The sequence below is a fragment of the Mustela putorius genome, unplaced genomic scaffold (assembly GCF_011764305.1).
Source record: "Mustela putorius furo isolate JIRA1106 unplaced genomic scaffold, ASM1176430v1.1 tig00000580_pilon_pilon_pilon, whole genome shotgun sequence".
NCBI classification, from domain to species: Eukaryota; Metazoa; Chordata; class Mammalia; order Carnivora; family Mustelidae; genus Mustela; species Mustela putorius.
The window spans coordinates 3,024,134-3,045,912 of record NW_025421423.1 but is presented as its reverse complement, the minus strand read 5'-3'; the positions used below and the strand labels follow the sequence as shown (position 1 = coordinate 3,045,912).

Here is a 21,779-nt window from a genome sequence, read left to right as displayed (position 1 = left end):
ATACTGTCTCTCATGGAACCAGAATTTTCTCTGGGATTCTATAATAGAATCAATATTGTCCAATTAAAAGGTTTTCTGAAACAGTTGTATTGGTCTCATCCACTGGGTAGTTTCCACTGGGTAGTGGTTCTTTGTGTTGAAGCTTTAAGTTCTTTCTTTTGTTCTTTCTTTTTTTTAAAGATTTCATTTATTTATTGTTTGTGAGAGTGAGAAAGAGAGATAATGCAAGAGAGCATAAGCAATGGAGAGGGAGAAGCAGGCTTCCCACTGAGCATGACGTGGGGCTCAATCCCAGGACCCTGGGATCATGACCTAAGCCCAAGGCAAGTGCTTAACCTACTAAGCCAACCAGATGCCCCAAAGCTTTAAGTTCTAAATTTCATTTTTATGGTCACCATCCAAAAAAAAACCCAATACAGAACGATAAAATCACATTTACCTGGAGGTCTGCTTCTGAGCAATCCAAGCATTAGCAAGGTTTTGAACTCAAAAAGAAACCAATTTAAAAACTCAACTTCAGCAGTAAATAAACACCCCTGAGTACCTTGCAACAGTGAAAACATCAAAGAGTTACTGACCAGAAGCTAGTATTCTATGATCAGCCAGTTCACAGAAAGAAAGAATGACTGGTTGATGGCCTCCTTAAGAGCTCAGTACTTTTGTGCTAAAGCTGAGGAGTGCTAGAAAAGTCAGACAATTGAGAAAGAGATGAGAATATGGTGCTCAGTGACACCACCGGGACACAGTGAACACAGACTGATAGGTTGGATCTGTAGCCCATAAGGGCAGTGGGTGGGGCATATCCTGCATGCAGGAAAATAGAGATGAGCTAACCCACCCATCTAACGTTCCACACCACCTACATCTGCCGCCAGCTCTGCGGTTTACCAGTACTAGTGGTGCTGAGCCCAACATATTCAGAAACAGTTTTTAGTTGCTTCTGTTTAAGAAAGTACAAGTGCAACTTCTTTCAAGATATGTCTCCAAAGGCAAAGGAAAAAAAAGTGAAGATGAACTTTTGGGACTTCATCGAGATCAAAAGCTTCTGCACAGCAAAGGAAACAGTCAACAAAACAAAGAGGCAACCCATGGAATGGGAGAAGATATTTGCAAATGACAGCACAGACAAAAGGTTGATATCCAGTATCTATAATAAAGAACTCCTCAAACTCAACACACACAAAACAGACAATCATATAAAAAAAATGGGCAGAAGATATGAACAGACACTTCTCCAATAAAGACATACAAATGGCTATCAGACACATGAAAAAATGTTCATCATCACTAGCCATCAGGGAGATTCAAATTAAAACCACATTGAGATACCACCTTACACCAGTTAGAACAGTGTGGAGATTCCTCAAGAAATTAAAAATAGAGCTTCCCTATGACCTTGCAATTGCACTACTGGGTATTTACCCCAAAGATATAGATGCTGTGAAAAGAAGGGCCATCTGTACCCCAATGTTTATAGCATCAATGGCCACGGTCACCAAACTGTGGAAAGAACCAAGATGCCCTTCAACGGACGAATGGGTAAGGAAGATGTGGTCCATATACACTATGGAGTATTATGCCTCCATCAGAAAGGATGAATACCCAACTTTTGTAGCAACATGGACAGGACTGGAAAGAGATTATGCTGAGTGAAACCAGCCAAGCCGAGAAAGTCAATTATCATATGGTTTCACTTATTTGTGGAGCATAACAAATAGCATGGAGGACAAGGGGAGATGGAGAGGAGAAGGGAGTTGAGGGAAATTGGAAGGGGAGGTGAACCATGAGAGACTATGGACTCTGAAAAACAATCTGAGGGTTTTGAAAAGGCGGGGGTAGGGGGTTGGGGGAATCAGGTGGTGGGTACTAGAGAGGGCACGGATTGCATGGAGTACTGGGTGTGGTGCAAAAACAATGAATACTGTTACGCTGAAAAGAAATAAAAAAAGAAAAAGAAAGTACAAGCGTTTGTGGCATCTTCCACAGAGATTTGCTCAAAGATAAAGGTAAAAAGTGCCTTGTAGAGGGTAACCCCTGAGTGTTTACAAACCTTCTGCCCAGCAAAAACTCTCTCCACCATCTTGGATGAGTAGTTCTATGGACTGTATACAATTTAAGGCTCACAGTCTCTTTCACCTCTCACTCCTTTCTCCTAGTAAGGACTTTCTGCTGACACTGACTGCCAACTATTTACATTAGGATAGAACTCATGTCATTTTCCTTCAGTGTGTCGAAGGTCAGGCTCTTGCTCCATTTCCTTCAGGAAGACGATGGCATCTTCTCCTGGTTAAATGTGTGCAGAGCTTTTGGGGATGATCTTGGCTGGCAGCTGTGGTTCTCTGTGCCTTCTAGGCTCAGTACGTACTCTAGGCATGCTCTCATTATCTTTGGCAGCAGAGGCGGTACCCCTTGGATAACAGAAACTCACCTCATCTTGGAGTTTTGATTCCTTTGACTTTAGTCACCCACTGCACCTTATCTTTTTCAGTTTAACCTTTTGTTCTTTCATTAGCTTTTCCTCTGTCTTCACTGAGCCCAGTTCCTTTGTAGAGCTCACTGGGCATATCTCTGGTTTCCAATGGGTTCTAACCTGCTTTAATTTAAGCTTTAATTGAGAGCTGCCCCTCAAGAAAGAGCGGCCCTTTCCCGAAATACCTGCTGCGTGTCTATGCTGCACTGGCAGCTGCTTTTTATAGCTCGTCCCATTTCACGCCAGCGACCTTATGCAATGGACAGAGTCACATTTTAGAGCAAAGTGGGGCCCTGGAAGGATGATTTGTATGTTGAAAGTAAGACAGCTAAGAAATGGCAAGGCAAACATGGAACTCCGAAGCCCAAACTCCTCCTATCCTGCTCTGGCGCCCTGTGGGCAGTTGCTCCGTTTCACGTCCCAGCGCAGCAACACCATCCACATCAACATCTCTGTTCTCATTTCGCCACAGTGCTATTCTTTCTTCTATTGAGATGCTCATGGAAATTAAATTTAAAAACTATTTCAATGTGTTCACTGAGTTTTTTTTTTTTAATTGGTGAAAGATTAGTAAAGAAATTAGATTCTGATTAGATATTGTGGCTCTACTTTGAAGCCCTCAGTTTATCTTTTCACTGCTGCTTCTCCTGGCATTTTTATCTAGATGGTATCCATGCTGTTAAGTTCGAGGATGCATCCATGCTGTTTGATTTATGTTCACTTCCTTAGAAAATCCAAGTTCGTCAGTTTTAGCCCAGAAATATCCAGGATTTTAAAAAGATCGCTTCATTTTGCATGGCCTGACAGGTAGCTTTATTATCTTAAACTATTAATTACCACAATTAAAGAAAAGTTCCTGAACATCCAAAAATATAAAGATGTATCTTTGTAAGTGGTGGAACTGTTGTCGCCTATGATATTACAGAAATTACTGTATTGATGCAATTCAGAACTCTGAGAATTTTTTAGAGTCCGAGGTATTAGAGTTATTCAACAATGTAAAGAACAGTGATTTCTAAGGGCTAGGGAAATGTCATTTAACAAAAATGCAGATTAATAGTAAACGACTTTTTGTAAAAGCATGAATAATTAGTACAATGGACAGTTTTTTCATCACTCGCATTTTATGTTCTAGAATTCATGCTTTCATCACAAAATGTTATATTCACAATTAAGGCCTGGCGTGCCTCCTGCGCAACTCAGAACGTTGCCCCGGCCATCCTGAAGTGGCCCTGTGCTCCTTCTCTAGGTCTCTGAAGTGGGGAGGGAATTTTTCTCAGTTGCGCGCATGTGGTCCTGTGTGGCTCTAAGACAAGCTCCCCAGCTCTCGGTGCAGCAGCAAATAAGACTTTAAATAAATACACATGTGCTGCCTCATGTGGGAATGGAGAGGTTTCTCTCTCCACCCATAATGCAGAGAGTGGGGAATGTCGACAAAATCTCAGGTGTCTAACAGTCATTGTCATGAGATTTAGAATTTTACTAGAAAGCAAAGTCTGTCAGGCTCTGGATCCTGGGTGACCTCCCGGATGGGGGGTCCCTGCCAAGTTCCCACCAGCTGATGATTCTAGGTGGCCTCTAGGTCTGCTTGCCTCTTGAGTTTCTTCTTGAGCCTTATTGAATTTCTTTCAGTTTCCTGAAAAAGCTTTTCTCTCCATCTCAGGGCTCTGGCACCAGCTGTCTCCTTTGCCTGCTTTCTTCAGCTCACCTCTAAGGTTTCAGTGTAGCAGTCTCCTCCTCCGGGAAGTTTTTCTTAACTCGTCTAAGTTGGGCCATTTCCCTAACACCCTGGACTTCTCCTTCAGTACAGTCACAGGCTTCTCCTTATTAGTTCAATGTTTATTTGCTCCCTTGGACAGTGAGTGCCATAAGGGCAAGCAAGGACCATGTCTGTCTTGTTTACTGTCATCCTTAGCACCCAGGGCAGTGTCTGGCTCAGAGAAGCATTTTATAAATCCTAGCTAAACACAGCAGTTAAGAATATTATTAAAAAGACCAGCATTTTAGAACAGCTAAAAGGTGTCACCATCCTCCTCCTAGGACTGAGTGGGAATTCTCAGACTCCAGTATCCTTGGTCTAGCGACCCATGATCTTGGGCTCTTTGCCTTTCCAGGATAGCTTCTGCACAATTTCCAACTTTCCTCACAAGTTGTCTAGGAATCCCATGCAACAGGCTCATCACTGTGAACATGACTATATTCTCTTTAGCTTTCACAACTCAGTCCACATTTTGTTGTTGGAGAGATTAAGGTTAAGAACAACAGAGTCAAAGCATCCTTCCCCCTGCATCAAAAGGTAACCCAACATCCTTGTAAAGTGGCTTATGGCACATAGCTGGTTAGAACCTCCATAAAAGTAAAACTCAGAGTTGCTCTTTGGTCCCAGAAGCTCATATTGCCCATTCTGATATTAGTGGAAACACTATTACTATTCTGATATTAGTGGAAACACCACTATTCTGATATTAGTGGCTATTTCTGAATTTGTCATGCACATATGGTGCATCCATTGTACACAGGTATAAATGAGTGATCTGGCTTTCCTAACTTTATTTTTCCAGCTTTTTATATAGAATGTTTTATATGATTGGGAGAGAAAGCATCTTTTAGAAGAAATAGGGAAAAGTGCTGCACTTGGGTTTCTTCTTTAGTTTCACAACAAGCTGTGTAGAGAGATACACACTACCAAATCTTCCTTACCCAGAATTTTCTATGTTGCATTTGAGAAAAGACACATCTATCATAGCATCAGCTCTGGGCATGCTATCAGCATTTCTGCTTTTCAGGAAGGTGAAAAGCAAGAAGTCAGAAGACAGGGGAAACAACTATGGTTTAACTGTTTAACACGGTCTAAAAATAACCATGGTGTAATTGTTTAAAACCATCTACCAGCAGACTGTTAAAAATGTTCAGAGGTTATAAGAAAACAGTTTTGAAAAGATTAATAGACATCAACAAGACTGGCAGTTTTGGCATCCTAGACACACTGCTTTAACACTAAGCAAATTCTCATCCTTAATAATTTATAGTGCTTGCATCTAAACAATCCTACTCAAAGTTGAGGGACACGGAATATAGATAAGAAAGGTATATTCTGTGTCTTTTTCATGTTCTACCTTCACTGTCTGAACATTATCATGCAACAAAGATGAATTGGAGAAATCAAAAAATAAAAAGTCAATTGTTTTGGTAATTGAAATTTAGTAAGAAACCCTTTATTGTAGATAAAGTTTTAAACATCAAAGAGATACTCTCTTGCCTACAATCCTAGCAAGAGAAATTTTAGAGTTTTGCAGATAGTTAGCAAAGATGAAAATTTCTCCCCAAAAGCCATAAATTAAGCTACACAGACACTAGTAGTTATCATGGAGTATAAAATAAAGTAGCCTGAAACAATAATGCATTAAGATCTGTGGAGTTAATTTTTAAAAATTTACTCCAAAGACAACTTTTTTTTTTTTTTATCAAACCTTTATGTGTATCCTGACAAAAAGGGGCTCTAAGTTCATTGAAGATATGCTGTACGTTTATGACTATCTGTAGATTTAAAAAATAAAAGAGCCCTATGCATTCGGAGAAGGGGCTCCAGGCCTTGCACCTCTAAACTGAGCAGCCCAGCAAAACATCCAAAGTCCCCTCAAGATGAGGGAACACTGAGGGGGCACATCAATGGTGCTAAATCTGCACCCAAGGAGAAAACTCACCCTAGGAAAGAGTAAAAATGGAATGAAATGAGTGGCAAACAACAGGAATTCCCATTATAAGAGCAAACCCTATATTCCACATAAATCAGGAGTAACATAGTCCATAAATATTCTTGCCTCTATAAGTTATAGGGCAAAAGCCTATTTCCAGAGTTTGCCATTTCTCCTTGTTTTCCCACTTTTCACTGTGTATTCTGACATGTGACTTGGTCCTAAGGGGTCCTTGGCATCTACCCCGTGATTGGTACCTGCAGGTGCACAGTAAATGGTATATAAATAAATGGTCTGGATGATGAAGGAATGACTCTTGCCTGGAAAGTGACTGGGACTCTAATGGGTGTCAGAAACCTGAAGGAAAAAGTGGTTACAAATACATGTTGTCTTTAGGCCAGGTGCTTAGAAAAAGAGTGGTCTGTGCTTTATCCAACAAGGTTGGGGGCCAAAATATATATTCAGTTAGATAAATGAAAGCCCTCTATCAAACAAAAATCATATACATACTTAATTCTGCAAGCTTAGAAGTCCCAAGTAGCTTGCCATTTAAAATAGTTATACATCACTGAATATATTCTATGTAAATGACAACATTAAGAAACATAGTAACTTTTGGGATGCCTGGGTGGCTCAGTGGGTTAAAACTTCTACCTTCGGCTCAGGTTATGATCCCAGAATCCTGGGATCGAGCCCCACATTGGGCTCTCTGCTCAGCAGGAAGCCTCCTTCCCTTCCTCTCTCTCTGCCTACTTGTGATCTCTGTCAAATAAATAAATAAAATCTTTTTATAAAAAAAGAAACATAGTAACTTAAGAATCTAATTGTCTCTATTGCTGGCTGAACTAAGATTTCTAATAAACTATTCTGATCTATCATTTTATTATAATAGACTCTCAAGTAGAAACAGGTATAGAAATTGATGTCAGTTCACTTGTCAATTTTTTTCCTCCAAAGAACTTTATAAACATTTTAAATCACAACTCTGTATTAATTTAATAATTAAAATAAGGTATTCTATAAATAGCCAAAATAATAAGCATGTAAAATTTGAGGCTAATAAAGTTTTATTACCAGTAAGTTTAATTTATTGAAAATGGCAAAGTTAGTAATATCTACTGGAAGCAGGTCAATACAAAATAGTATTCATATTAAATGCACTTAAAAATAATTTAAGACAAAATATATAAAAACAGCAATCACAACACACATAGCCCTCAATCTTGACATATTTCTATAAATAAGAACTGATATATGTTAATCTTAGAGATAAATACTAATGAAGCAATATTAATAAATCAAGTGCTTCGTGCTCCCAGAGTGAAGGTGATATGACTAATAACTCAAAATCTGAAAGTGGGGCAGGAAGAAGGCATCAGAAGGAAGGAACAGGAGAAACATACCGTGCAAATATGAGGCCAGTGTTCAAATTGTTGTAAAATTCCTTGATTAAGTTCTTCTTTATATAACTCTTTGTAAAAATGTGGAAGCTTAGATATCCAAATGCCATTGTTATGCTTGTTTAGTATTTCCTTTATGCGGTTCTGAACCTCATCCATTTTATAAGTGTAAGAGGCAGGAGGCGTGACATTTGGTTTTTCAACAGTCTGATTTAAATTATCTTTAAATTAAAAAAATGACAGAATTAACCAGAAGGCTTAACATTTTAGATTATCCCCATTACCTAGTATTTGTGTCATTGGGCTTTGTTACACTTCAGGTTTGTGGGGGTCGAGGGACTTAGAAGCAAGCGGGACTTAGGCCAAGCAGGACTATAACAACTTCATTCTAAATTTTAACCGTGAAACAACCAGCAGGCTCAACAGTCACCCACAGATGGAAACTGCTTCCCTTATGTTATCAGTGTGATTCCTAATTTAATTTAAACAAAGCAAGAATGATCTTGCTTTATAAAGAATAATAAATTTTATTATTTAACCAATAATTTCTGAAGTGCAACTAAGAAAGGTTAAATTAAGACAATACTGGATTATACGCAATGCTCAATTTAAAGCTATATTCCACAAAGCATTAAGATAATGCCTTAATCATTAGGTCAAAGAACATTTTATAGAAAATAAAAAATTGTCTAGGTTTTGTGCTTTATTAATGAGAAAAATAATTAAGCAATATACAGAAGTTCAAAAATTAATCCACCTACAGTAATCATCCTAGCCTCGGCTTATAAACTAAATAAAAGCTCTAGTGTTCACAGATAAGTATTACTAATTTGTTTTTATTTCATCAATCCAAATCATTTATCTTTTATAAGTGATTTTTATATGAAGTTTTGGCTCTCTTTACTCACACTTATTTTTTATCTAAAACTTAGAATGCCTGAGCTAACATCCTAAGACAATAAAGAAATTTGAGTGTCTATAGCTGACAGTTTTGGAATTTTAAGAACAATGAAATTCATTCCAAACCTCTTCACTGGGACACAGATTAGAGTGTATTAAAGATTACCATCTACAAGCAAAATATATTTGTACTTTAATGAGACAGTATTCCTACTGGGATTCAGCAAATTTTATCCTATTTCAAACTGGCAGGTAGAGAGATACACAGACTGGTTTGGGAACACTGGCCTCTGAGGATCCAGAAAGCCAAAGGGGAAGCTGTTCCTTGAGGCTGGCTAGATGCTGACTTTGCCTTATCCACCACAAGGCACAAGACTTAGTTTGGCTCAGCAAACAAATGAGTCCATCTAAAGGTATCACTAATTTATTTAGATTTGCCCCAAATAATGATACAAAAGGACCAGGAATAAGGAAAAGATGAGCTTCTGAGAACCAGACCTCCTTTAAAGGGAGAATGTCAGAACTGATGCACAGTTGGGAGTCTTTGCAAATGCACCTGTTCTGGAGGGCCACTGGGAGTCCCCTAAGCTTGTGTGCCTTTTGTTAAACAAATCAAGGAAGCAATCTCTTTTACAGGTAGGAGAGACTGTGTATAAGGGTGTACACATCAGTGCCAGGTAAACTGCAATCATTCTGAAACAAGTCCTCATGGTTCTGTAGAGAAAAGCTTATTCTAACTGAAAAAGATTTATAGTCTCTAAAGGGTATACAACTTTACTGAATTGCCGTGTTTCAAAAAATGCATGTGTAACAGTAATTGATATAAACAAAAAGCATATTCAATTAGTTTCCATAAGAAATACCGGAGATGTGTTCTTATGGGAAAAATTATTTTGACTCAGTAAGAATCACACTTAAAGTAGCAAATCATTTGAAATCACACTTAAATTTCAGGCAACATAAGTACTGATTGTGAAGCGCTGTGTCCCTCAGGTGGATCTTTTAGCAGGGAATTTACACTTTGGTTGGAAAAGACAAGATAATGAGTGTGTATATTTTTAATCTTCAGAATCTTTGACTTAACTGTTTTCGTAACAGTCCTTTTGGATCTTATAACCCAAGGAATCATTTATATTTGTACTTAGATGCTTAGTGGTCATTGTACACAGTTTACGGTCCCAGGCTTCTCAATGGTGGAGTATCTGAAACCATTTTAGGAGTTGAAGTTCCATATTTGTGTACTTTAAATGTCACCCCCTAATGAGTGAGAGGGTGGCAAGGGACACAGGTGCCTCTGCAGGTGACAGACGGAAGTGAAACAGGAGTGGTCTGATGTGAGGAAGGCCTTACGTCAGAATGAGTATATCCCTGGAGGTATTGTTTGTTCTTTAGATCACTTCATGTCAGAACATAAAGAAATGAGAAAAGGAGGGAGGAGAGATATATTCCAAGTAGGATAAGGTGAGAGCAAATGTGAAATACCACCACCAGCAGGGGCTCTGAGGTTCCAGAAACCAAAAGGTATCATAAAGATAATGGTTAGCACACATACCACTCACTTCCTTAGCACACGTTCTTGAGAGATGCATCTGAAAAGGTGGTGGAAGGGATGCCTTTGGGCTAAACCTAAGGTGTTATAAAAAAAGAAGAAAAAGTAAGTTAAAATTCTAATAGTGAAGCCTATGTCAAGTTTTAAACACCACTTTTCATTTAAAGTCTCTGCAGCACTGAACAGCAAAACAAGTCAGAATATTCCAAAATGAGCAAAAATGAAAATGATACCTGGTACTATTAGCTTTCATGTTTCATATTCACCCAGAGAAAAATGTGTTAAAAGCTAAATTTATTTTTTAAATTTTAATGTAGTCATGTTTATTAGTCTTTTTATTATGGTTTTCACTTTTCTTTTTTTTTTTATTATGTTCAATTAGCCAACATATAAGCACATCATTAGTTTTTGATGAAGTGTTCAACAATTCATTAGTTGCATTAACACCCAGTGCTCATCACCACATGTGCCCTCCTTAATACAGGGTGATGGGTATTAAATGCTAAATTTAAACGAGAACTTTATAGGTTTTATTTATTTATTCATGAGAGACAGAGAGAGAGAGGCAGAGGGAGAAGCAGGCTTCCCACCGAGAAGGAGCCTGATGCAGGACTTGATCCCAGGACTCTGGGATCATAACCCAAGCCGAAGGCAGATGCTTAACCATCTGAGCCACCGGCGTGCCCTAAACTGGAACTTTAAAAGAACTTGGAAGTTAGATTTACAATTAATCACCTTTAAGGGACTAGCCATATAAAGTAAAAAAAAAAAAAAAAAAATCATGCAGAGAGTAAGTACTTGAACATAAAGAATATTTTAGAATATAACTAAAAAATGAAGGACTTCTATCACCAGGAATTGAAATGAGTTACAAAATTACATTTATAATCTTTGAACAGAACTAAAATGATACAGAGCATAGAAACACTCAATTTACAATTATAAATTGTAAATTACATACAATTTACATTGTATCTGAGCATATGAAAAAAAGTGGCATTCCAAACCACAGAGGGGATTGCTCAAATAACAAGGAGAAAAGAAGAAACATAGATTCCCCATATCTCACACCTTACTCAAGTAATAATTTTTATATAAATTATATTGGATATATGTAGGAAGATTTCTCCAAATAGGAGGACAAAGAACCCCCCCACACACACCATTTCTGTTCATATCAGTCTCCCTCACTAGACTCCAAGTATCTTAATGACCTGTTCCCAGTGCCTAGGATACTGCTTGGTATAAGCAAGGGAGAGTGAATGTTGAAGGGTGAATAAGATGATTGAATGAATCAATGACTGCATCTTGCCCATCAGTGGGTATGGGGCCAGAGTGGGTGACAATGACACAGTACATATATTTTCCAATTTGGGGACGGCATGGAATACTCTAAAAATTAGCTAAATTCTTTGGAATGAAGCACATCTCATAATATTTTAATTCTATAATAAACTATTAAATGTTAGACTACCAATACAACTTATTTAATATATGATGCAACGATAAGAGCTTCATATTTATGTATTAATGCATCTGGGTCATAATAGAAGATGTCAAAACATATCCAACTCCTATTTATGCAGAAATGGTAGGGAGACAGCACTCTTTTCACTTGCACCAGAGCCATAAAAATGTAAACTGGAACCCTCCCCTGCTCTGAGTCTGCTTTGAGGGTTCTAGTAGCAGGCAAAGGACTGTGAGCAAGAGGAGGGCACAGAGAGATTATGGCAAGGACAGATATGGATGAGGAATGGGTAGATGCGATGGATGGGAAAGAAAACAGTTAACATAGCAAAAGAAAGCTTTTAAGGGAAACTGCAGGGACACATGAAAAACAAACATAATAAGATGAAAGAGATCCAATCAATTCTATAACAGTAAGTATAAAACATTTACTATTTTGTTTCTTAAAAGACAAATAGTGGGGCGACTAGGTGACTCAGTCAGGTGGGCATCTGACTCTTGACTTTGGCTCAGGTCATGATCTCAGGGTCATGAGACTGAGCCCTGAGGTTGGGCTCTGCACTGGGCATAGAGCCTGCTTTGGATTCTCTCTTTCCCTCTCCCCGCCACCCAACTTGTTCTCTCTTAAAAAAATAAATAAATAAAAAATAAAAAGGATAAATATTTAGACTGGCCCCCCCAAAATCCTCCATCAAATCTAAACATATGCCATTCATTAAAGACACATTCTTAACCTACAAACACTTACTTAAGGACCTACTATGCGCACGCATGGGGAGACAGTAATGATCTGTGATTAGGAAGAGAAACACACCCCTAGCTCACGGACTATACATATAGTTGAGAAAACTGTGGTAAGCAGCTATGACATGGCCCCCAGTGATTCTTGCCTTGGTATCTACAGCCTATTTATAAAAGCTTGGAGCACCACCCCAGTGCTCGCCTTGAGTCACTTGCTTCCAACCAACAGCATATGTCAAGGTTGAGGGTATTACAAATGATTATGTCACAAAAGATTCTAATTTTCCCCCGTTAGCACAAATGGACATATTGGGGAGGCCTATGTAGAAACAAATTAAAGATGGTCTTTGGCCAACAGCAGGGAACTTGGGCACTGAGGAAAACCTGAAAGGAAATGATTATGCCAACAACAATGTGCATCAGCCCAGAGGCAGATCCTTGCTTAACTCATTGCAGCCACAGCCAGTACCTTTGCTGCAGCCTCGTAAGAGACTGAGGCAGACAACCCAGCTAAGCAGTGTCAGATACCTGACACACAGAAACTAGGAGATAATATGCATTATAAGCTACTAAATCTATATAATCTCTTACATGAAAATAGATTATAATGCACTGACAAAATCTATTTATAAAAGCAAAATCTACTAAGTGCTATGATAGCGGCAATAGGTATAATGAAAGCACAGCATAGAAGCAAGAGCCCCTATCAGGAGTAGAGAGAGGAAGAAGTAGAGAGTAAAGGTTATTAACACATTACAGAGTTATAATAATCTGAATAACTTGGCACAGCAAAAGAATAAACAGGTAATTAATGATTCTGAATTGGAAAGCCCAGAAACTGAGTTATATATTTATAACAATTTATTATTGGTAAAGACAGTATTTGAAACCAGTGTGGAAAGAAAAGATTCTTTACTGATTGGTATTAGGACATCTGGCTAATAACACTGCAAAATCTCATGTTATACAAAACCACATAAATTTGGGATTAAGGACTTAATGAAAGCATAACATCCTAAAAGAACACAGAAGACCTGTTACATAATAGTGGGGTATAAATGCTTTTCTAAGCATAACACCTAAAGACAGAGCCACAAGGGAACAGATTAATAGAGGTAACTATGCAAAATTTTAAAGTTTTTATATAATGGAAATACCAAAATTAAATAAACTGAGGAAACATTACCAATATATTACAAGAGGTCAACATCCTTAATTTATAAATTATTTTTACAAATGAGAAAAGAAAAAAAACAGGAGAGTTGTTGTGCAAAGGGCAAAGACAAGTAATTCACAAAAGATCTATAAATGGTTGAGTAAACATTTAAGAAAATTATGACCTCCTTAAGAATCCAAGTCAAAGAAATCGACATTAAAACACAGCTACATTTTTTTCACCTTTTAGAGTATCAACTAAAAAAGTGATGCCTAGGGGTGCCTGGGTGGCTCAGTGGGTTAAGCCTCTGCCTTCAGCTCAGGTCATGATCCTAGAGTCCTGGGATCAAGCCCCGCATCAGGCTCTCTGCTCAGCAGCGAGCCTGCTCCCCCCACCCCCCTGCCTGCCTCTCTGCCTACTTGTGATTCTCTCTCTTTCTCCCTGTCAAATAAATAAATAAAATCTTAAAAAAAAAAAAGTGATGCCTAGTGTTGGCAGGGGTATAAAGAAACAATCACATCGTATACTTCTAGAACATAATTGGTATAAACTGCGTGGAGCACAAATTAGTAATAGCCTTAGTATGTATACTCTTTTACCCAATTTTATCAATTTATTCTAAGGAACTAGTTATGAATATATGCAAGTTCTGTTCTACAGAAATGTTCATCATAGAATTGGTTACAATAATGGAAATCATTTACATTCAACAATAGGTGGTTGGGCAATGGACTTCCCTGACAACATGAAAAATGATAATGTAAGGGCACCTGGCTGGCTCAGTCAGAAGAGTATGCGACTCTTGATCTCCGGGTTATGAGTTAGAGCCCCACACTGGGTGGAGAGATTACTTAAAACAAACAAATTTTAAAAAATTGATAATGTAGAAGTATTCTTAATCATGTGGGTTAAAAATATATTACCTTTAAAACAGTTTATAAAATAGTAATACATAGTTTGATTTCCACTTGTATTTTTTAAATGTTTTATTTATTTATTTGATGGCGAGAGAGATCACAAGTAGGCAGAGAGGCGGCAGAGAGAGAGAGGGAAGCAGGTTCCCTGCTGAGCAGAGAGCCTGATGGGGGGCTTGATCCCAGGACCCTGAGATCATGACCTGAGCCGAAGGCAGAGACTTAACCCACTGAGCCACCCAGGCACCCCTCCACTTGTATTTTTAAAAACTTACATACAAATAAATATTAAATATATATATTTAAGTGTATGTAAGTTTTTATATATCAAATATATATCTAATATACAAATATATAATTTATAGATAAATATTATATATAAATATATACATAATATATAAACATATTATTTATATATAAATATATAAAATATAAATATATATTATAAATTAATATATTAAATATATTTAATATTTATGTGTGTATATATATATATATTTAATATTTACGTATCATTTGGGACAGAGAGTGAGCAGAGGGAGGAGCAGAGAGGGAGAGAGAATCTCAAGCTGACTCTAAATGAGCACAGAGCCTGATGCTATCTCATGACTACCAGATCACAACCTGAGCCAAAACCAAGAATTAGAAGCTTAACCAACCAGGTACACTTAAAATAGATAGATATATTCTTTAAAGATTTACTTATTTGAGAGAGAGAGAGAGAGCGAGAGTATGTGGAAGGAGGGGCAAAGGGAAAAGGCAAGAGAGAATCCTCAAGCAGACTCCACACTAAGTGCAGATCCCTACGCAGGGCTCCATCCCAGGACCCTGAGATCATGACCTGAGCCAAAATCAAAGGTCAGATGCTTAATCAACTGAATTATCCAAGTGCCTCCAAAAGATAGATATTTTTAAATGGTTACATTTATGTTTGGATTAGAGGCAATTTTTTAATTTCTTTCACTTCCTTATACTTTGCAAATTTTCTATACCATATATATAATACTTTTACAGTCAGAACAAAGCAATAAATGTTTTTTAGAACATGCTTCCTACAAATATTTTGGATGTACTAAACACACAACTACTTTAAAGATGCAAAGACTCAGAAACCAACACTAAATTTATATTCATTTAGCTTAAATTTGAAGGATGCCTTTTTGATCATGGTGTCTGTTGGCTAATGCCAGACAGCCATTTATTCCTATCCAAAGTCCATGATTTTTATACACAGAGCAATTTGTTCTCTCTTTCTAATGGGCCTAATGGGAACCTCAACCTTCAGCTCTGCATTTATCTATGTTTTATGGATAAATATATTAAATATCTAGTTTAGTAATCTTATCACTTAATAAAAATACAATGGTCATGAATTATATTATTTTAAAGATTAATATTTCCTTCCCTCATATAAATCAGAGAAATCACAAATCAATCATATATCCTTATTCCCAATTCCTCTCTCTGTTTTACTGGTGACACATAATAAACTTAGCTTGATACCTGCAGTATTAGAAAATACCCATCATGTTGTCTTTCTAGAACCTTCCAGTTTGTTAACTGGCAGGCATGAATTCTTAACCAGAGATTTTGAGAAAGGGCTTCTGGGACCCAAGAATCTTCTTGAATTAATATACAAAGATGTATGTATATGTTTTTTTAAATTTTTATTATTTTCATTTATTTTTCTGGGAAGATCATTTAGATCTTTTATCAGCTTCACAGAAGATTTAGTGAGCCCTCAAATATTAAGTTAATAATGGTTTTAACTATGTAATATTTCTCTTAAATAAATAAATCTTTAAAAAGACCTGGTATTCCCCTATAGATGATGTGTCATTTCTCTCTGGCGGTTTTCAAGATTTTTTCTTTGTCTTTAGTTTTTAGAAGTTTAATTACGATGTGTCTTCATGTGAGTTTCTATGGATTCATCCTGTTTAGGACTCTCTGAACTCTTCAATCTGTAGGTTTACATCCTTAGCCAAATTTGAGAGGTTTTGAGCCATTATGCTGTCAAATACTCTTTCAGCCCCACTTTTTCCTCCTCTTCTAAGTCTCTCCTGAGATAATACAAATGTTAGACTTTTTCTTATTCTCCCCATAGGTCCCTAAGGGTCTTCTGGGTGTTTTATTTCCATAAGGCCCTCAGGCTTTGCTAAGTGGTTCTTTTTTTTTTTTTCCCTAATTTGTTTGTTTTACTTTTTTGAAGGAAGTCTATTTACTCTGCTGTTCTTAGTGGGTCATTTCTATCGCTCTATCTTCAAGTTCACTGATTCTCTCCTCTGTCATACTCATTCTGTTATTGAGCTTACCCAGTGAATTCTGTATTCTGGTATTCCATTTTTTAGTACTATAGCTTCCTATTTTGGTTCTTTTTTATATGTTCTATTTCTTTGGTGAATTTCCAATTTTTCCACTTTTTTCAAATTATTTGCAATTGTTCATTGAAGCGTTTTTAGGAGAGCTACTTTAAAATTTTTGACAGATAATTATATATATATATATATATATGTTTTTATCATGTTATGTTAGTCATCATACAGTATATCAGTACATATGGTTCTTTTTTAAGATTTTGTTTATTTATTTGACAGACAGAGATCACAAGTAGGCAGAGAGGCAGACAGAGAGAGAGAGGAGGAAGCAAGCTCCCTGCTGAGCAGAGAGCCCGATGCAAGGCTTGATCCCAGGACCCTGGGAGGTCCTGGGATCATGACCTGAGCTGAAGGCAGAGGCTTTAACCCACTGAGCCACCCAGGTGCCCCAAGTACATACAGTTTTTGATGTAGTGTTCCATGATTCATTTTTTGCATATAACACCCAGGGGTCATTACAACACGTGCCTTCCTTAATACCCATCACCAGACTAACCCATTCCCCCACCCCTCTCCCCTCTGAAACCTTCAGATATTTCCCAGAGTTCACAGACTCTCATGGTTCATCTCCTCCTCTGATTTCCCCCCCTTCAGTTCTCCCTTCCTTCTCCTAATGTCCTCCATGCTATTTCTTATGTTCCACATATAAGTGAAACTGTGTAATTGTCTTTCTTTGCTTGACTTATTTCACTTAGCATAATTCCCTCCAGTTCCATCCATGTTGATGTAAATGGTGGGTATTCATCCTTTCTGATGGCTGAATTTTTGTCAGATAATTTCAACATCTGATTCATCTTGGCATTGGCATCTGTCAGTTGTCTTTTCTCATTCAAGTTGTCATTATCCTGGTTCTTAGTATAACAAATGATTTTTTTATTCTTTCCTGGACAATAGGACATATGTTGGGAGACTGAATTCTATTTGAAAGTCACATGTTAGCAGGTAGTTACCCTGCTTAGGTTTAGCACATAGCTCCTGGCCCACTTTTATAGGCTGTAGTTCCAATGATAAGTCGTTTTTCATTGCCCTTATGGTACATTTATTTGTTGCTGTTGGGGCTCCTTCTTGATCTCTGCAGGTGCTGCCCATAGGAGCAGAATGCACTTCCCTGGGCCTAATGCTGCCAGGTGGAAGGGTGAGAACACAGTAGGCTGTAGGTCAGAAAGCGCCATCTTGGGCCTGCTCTTTGGGCTGCTTAGTGCTGGCACAGCCTCTGTTCAATCACTGCAGGCGCTACGTGGAGGAATGGAAGGCATTCATCTAGGTTGCCCATTGTCACTAAGAGGCAGGTAGGAGACACCAGACCTAGAGAATGCTCCCCTGTGCCCACAGTCCAGAATGTCTAAGTTTTGATGTCATTTTATAGATTCAATTCAAAATGGATCTTGAAATTTAGGCACACAACTAGAGGAGCAATGGTACCTCAGTCACATATTAGACCCAACTAGTGCTTTGGGTCAAGATCCAAGTTTTAACGATGTTTTCCCAGACCTTATCAAAATTATAATAACTAGCCATAACTAGCATTAAACATATACTATTATGAAAAAATTTACCTAACTTATTAAAAATAACAAATTCCTTCTAAATATTCTAATATGGGGGACAGTGCTGGGATTTTTGAACACTGATTTAGAAGGATATGATACAACAAAATTTATTTTATAAAGACACAAAAAGAATGAAAGAATGTGATAATGATTCATCTATGTGAGGAGTTGGTAAACTTTTTCTGTAAAGGGTCCACTAGTATACATTTCAGATTTTGCAGGCTATACTATCTCTGTACAACTACTCAGCTCTGTGGCTGTGCAAAAGCAACCACAGACAATATATAAACAAAAGGATATGGCTTTGTTTCAGTAAAAATTTATTTACAAAAAAACAGGCAATGGGACAGATTTGGCCCATAGGTCATGGTTTGCTGACCTGAATTGCCTTATAAAGCCATAAGACTTAGAGCCAGAAAGGAACTTTGAGATCACCTAGAACTTTGAGATCATTTAACATTTTCATTAAATGAATGAGGAAACGACAGCCCAAAAGATGAAGTAATTTCACTTATTCACCTGGCTAATAAATGGTAGCCCCCAAACTAAGACTTTAAGTTTGTCCTTATTCTGTCCAATATTCTGATGTATGGATGTATGATGCTACTGTATAATTATACTATATATATATATATATATATATATATATATATACTGTATATATAAATATGACTATTAGAGCACAATGGAATGTATAAACCAATATGATTGTATTAAAAATTTATAAAAGGAATTATAAGAAATATTTTCAGAAAAAATTGTAAGTTATGCTGAAATAGCATCTTAGAATAACTTGTGAGAGCTTTGCTGTTTTTTCCTGTGAGAGCTTTCAACATGAATTTTATAAGGAGAGATTACCAAAAATGCAGAGAAAATATAAAATGAAGATATTCAGACAATGACATTTAGATAGCAGGAAAAGTGGCTTTGTAGTAATGATACATTTCCCTCCTACATGTGAACTTACATTAGATAAACCTGAAAGTATTTCCTTCTTGACCTAAACACACATTTTTAACATTAATTATCCTATGTTCTCCAAACTTCTCCTTTTAGCCAGATAAAGCCCCAAATACCTGTTGTTTGTAGGTATGGTCACATGCCTCTGCCCTGGAACATCTTTGAATACATCGCTTCCGATAGTTGTGTGTAATGTGTAAGGCGGCATTTCAGCATCAGACTTAATTCCAAGAGAGTTTCCTTTGTCTCTTAACAGTGTTGGATTAGGTTTTTTGCTGATAGAAAAATCTGAAGAAATTCCTGGTTGTCTGAGGGTTGCTTTTGGTTTCCCTATGAAGTTAGGCATATATAATAAAATCAATTAGCTTCCCCAGAACCTAGTTTCACTATCCCACTCCCCTGTCCAGATGTTTTCTCTGGGTCTCTATTCTTAGAACAATGTGTAAGAACACAAGGAAGTTGTCACTACAGGGTTTGTCAGTAGGGGAAGAACAGATTGGCATTTAGCTGATGACAGTCTTTAAAATGTGGCTTCATCTGCTAAACTAGTCAGTACCATCCCTCTACTCACCAATCAATCCTTCCATGACAGCCACTTTACGCTGCTACAAATGCAGCATACTCAGTCTCCCTGTCTCTTCTTCATCTATTTAAATTCTTCCCATCGCCCAAGGTCTGGGTCAAGTCCCCCTTCACCATGAAGTCCTCCACTGCCATTCTCACCACAATTGCTCCCTCGTTGAAAATGCTCACTGTGGCATTTAAGCATCTACTCTTGTATATTATCTTTGAGCTACATCTTGATAATTTAGTTTTAGAATGATTATAAGCTCTTTGAGATAAGTGTCCAGTAAACACTGGCTGAGTTTCCTACAACACCTTTGTGTATTATGTAACTCGTGATTTTTTCCTGAAAATAGAGGATTTTAGTATAAAAGTATAAAGACATGGTTTTTGTATAAAGACATGATTTGCTAAATAAGTCACAAATCCTAGATTCTTGGTTTATCCAGCATTCTAGATTAGGCTTTCCCCTAAGTAACTTAAAAGAATAAAGCAATACTTTACCATAATAAAGCTTAATTAAAATCTACTCTTGAGTTAGTTCACACTGTGTGGTAACTTAGTAGGTCATGCCCATCATCTGGTGATGGAAGTCAATTTCAAATGGAAATATCAGCTTTACGATTTCCCCCTTGACATGTGAATGTTAACAAATATAGGTGTTTATCATGAATACAAGCAATGCTTCTGTAATTCCCGATGATAATGTATTCATAGACAGGCTTAAAATTTCAGCATATGAGAAGAACGTACCTTCTAGAAAAAATGGCATGGTTTTCTTTACTCTCATCTGACAGTTAACTTGCCGCCCAGTTTTCCTTTTAGAACTCCTCTGACGGGCCACAAGCTGAGCAATTCTCGCAGTTTCTGTGCAGGCCATGGCATAGCAGGTAATCTGTTCATGAGCAGCAAGGGGAAAGGAGAAATATTTCTCAGATTCACTGGTGCCTAGAGGCTCATTTTTGAAAGTGGATCTTAGTGAGTTTACATATCCCAAATCAAACTATATGCAAATGTTTAAGTCTCTCTCCTTGATACTGTGAGAGCAAAATTACATATTCTACAAGAGAAACCAAGAATAGTCCAGCATATTGAATAATCCCTCCTCAAATTGAAAATTGTACTTATTCCTTAAATAGCTACTCATTAAGCATCTACAATGTGCTAGGTACTATGGGATTAACAAATGAACCAGAAGAAACCTGTGTCACACATAGTATCTCATATAATCCTTGAGATATATTTTATTCCCATTTATATATGGGTAAGGGAGGCTCAGGAAAGTTAAGCAAACTTCCTGTCACACAGCTGGGCTATCTCTCTGAATGCAAAGTATGGACTCATAACTGCTACTGGTATTACCTCTCAAAGACCACCCAACCCTAATCTTGTCACTGAAGTGGATTAACCAGGTGACTTGGGATAAATCAGTTTCCCTCCCACATTTTAGTATTCTCAGCTGTAAAGGGGGAGTGGGCTTAGATCTGGGGTTTTCAAGCTGCTCGATGGCAGCTCTAGGGCCTCACAATGGCAGAGGGGTGGTGAGGGCAAGGCAGGCCAAGCAGAGGCCCTGGACCCTGTGGCACCTGCTTAAAACACGGCAGCTCTGCTTTTAAATTTTGAAAAAACTGGTGTGACATACAGGAGATTTTTATTTATTTTTTTTCCAAGTATGTAGGTCTCTAAAGCCCCACCTAGTGTTAAAAAGCCTCTGATTCTAAGTTGAGAGCAGGAATAGGAAAGCAAAAAATGAGGCTTTATATAAGCCAAGATATACTCCTATTCTTTGGCCCAGTATTTCTATTACTGAAAATACACTACAAGAAATGACTGAAGAAAAATGTACATACCCAAATACGCACAATAGGGGTTATTTTAATAATCAAAACTTGGAACCATTAAAAATGTTCATAATAGGAGAGCAGGGTTCAGTGAATTATAGCATAGTAGCCATATGAGGCATTATTAACTTATTAACTCATGCAGACATTTAATCATTCACACATTCAAACATATATTTACTAAGCACCAACTATTA

The 21,779-nt window shown here is 37.5% G+C and overlaps 1 protein-coding gene across 4 annotated transcripts in view; it reads right to left on the bottom strand.

Annotated features, from left to right (window-relative positions):
* TDRD7 (tudor domain containing 7) overlaps nt 1–21,779 on the bottom strand; it is a 74,492-nt gene that overhangs the window by 36,651 nt on the left and 16,062 nt on the right. For all 4 annotated transcript variants that reach the window (XM_004747658.3, XM_013053800.2, XM_013053801.2 and 1 more), the window contains 4 exons: nt 20,495–20,636; nt 19,294–19,507; nt 10,018–10,091; nt 7,569–7,786 (listed from right to left, as the gene is read on the bottom strand). In XM_004747658.3, coding sequence (XP_004747715.1) covers nt 7,569–7,786; nt 10,018–10,091; nt 19,294–19,507; nt 20,495–20,636 — 648 coding nt within the window. The remainder of the gene's footprint in view (nt 1–7,568; nt 7,787–10,017; nt 10,092–19,293; nt 19,508–20,494; nt 20,637–21,779) is intronic.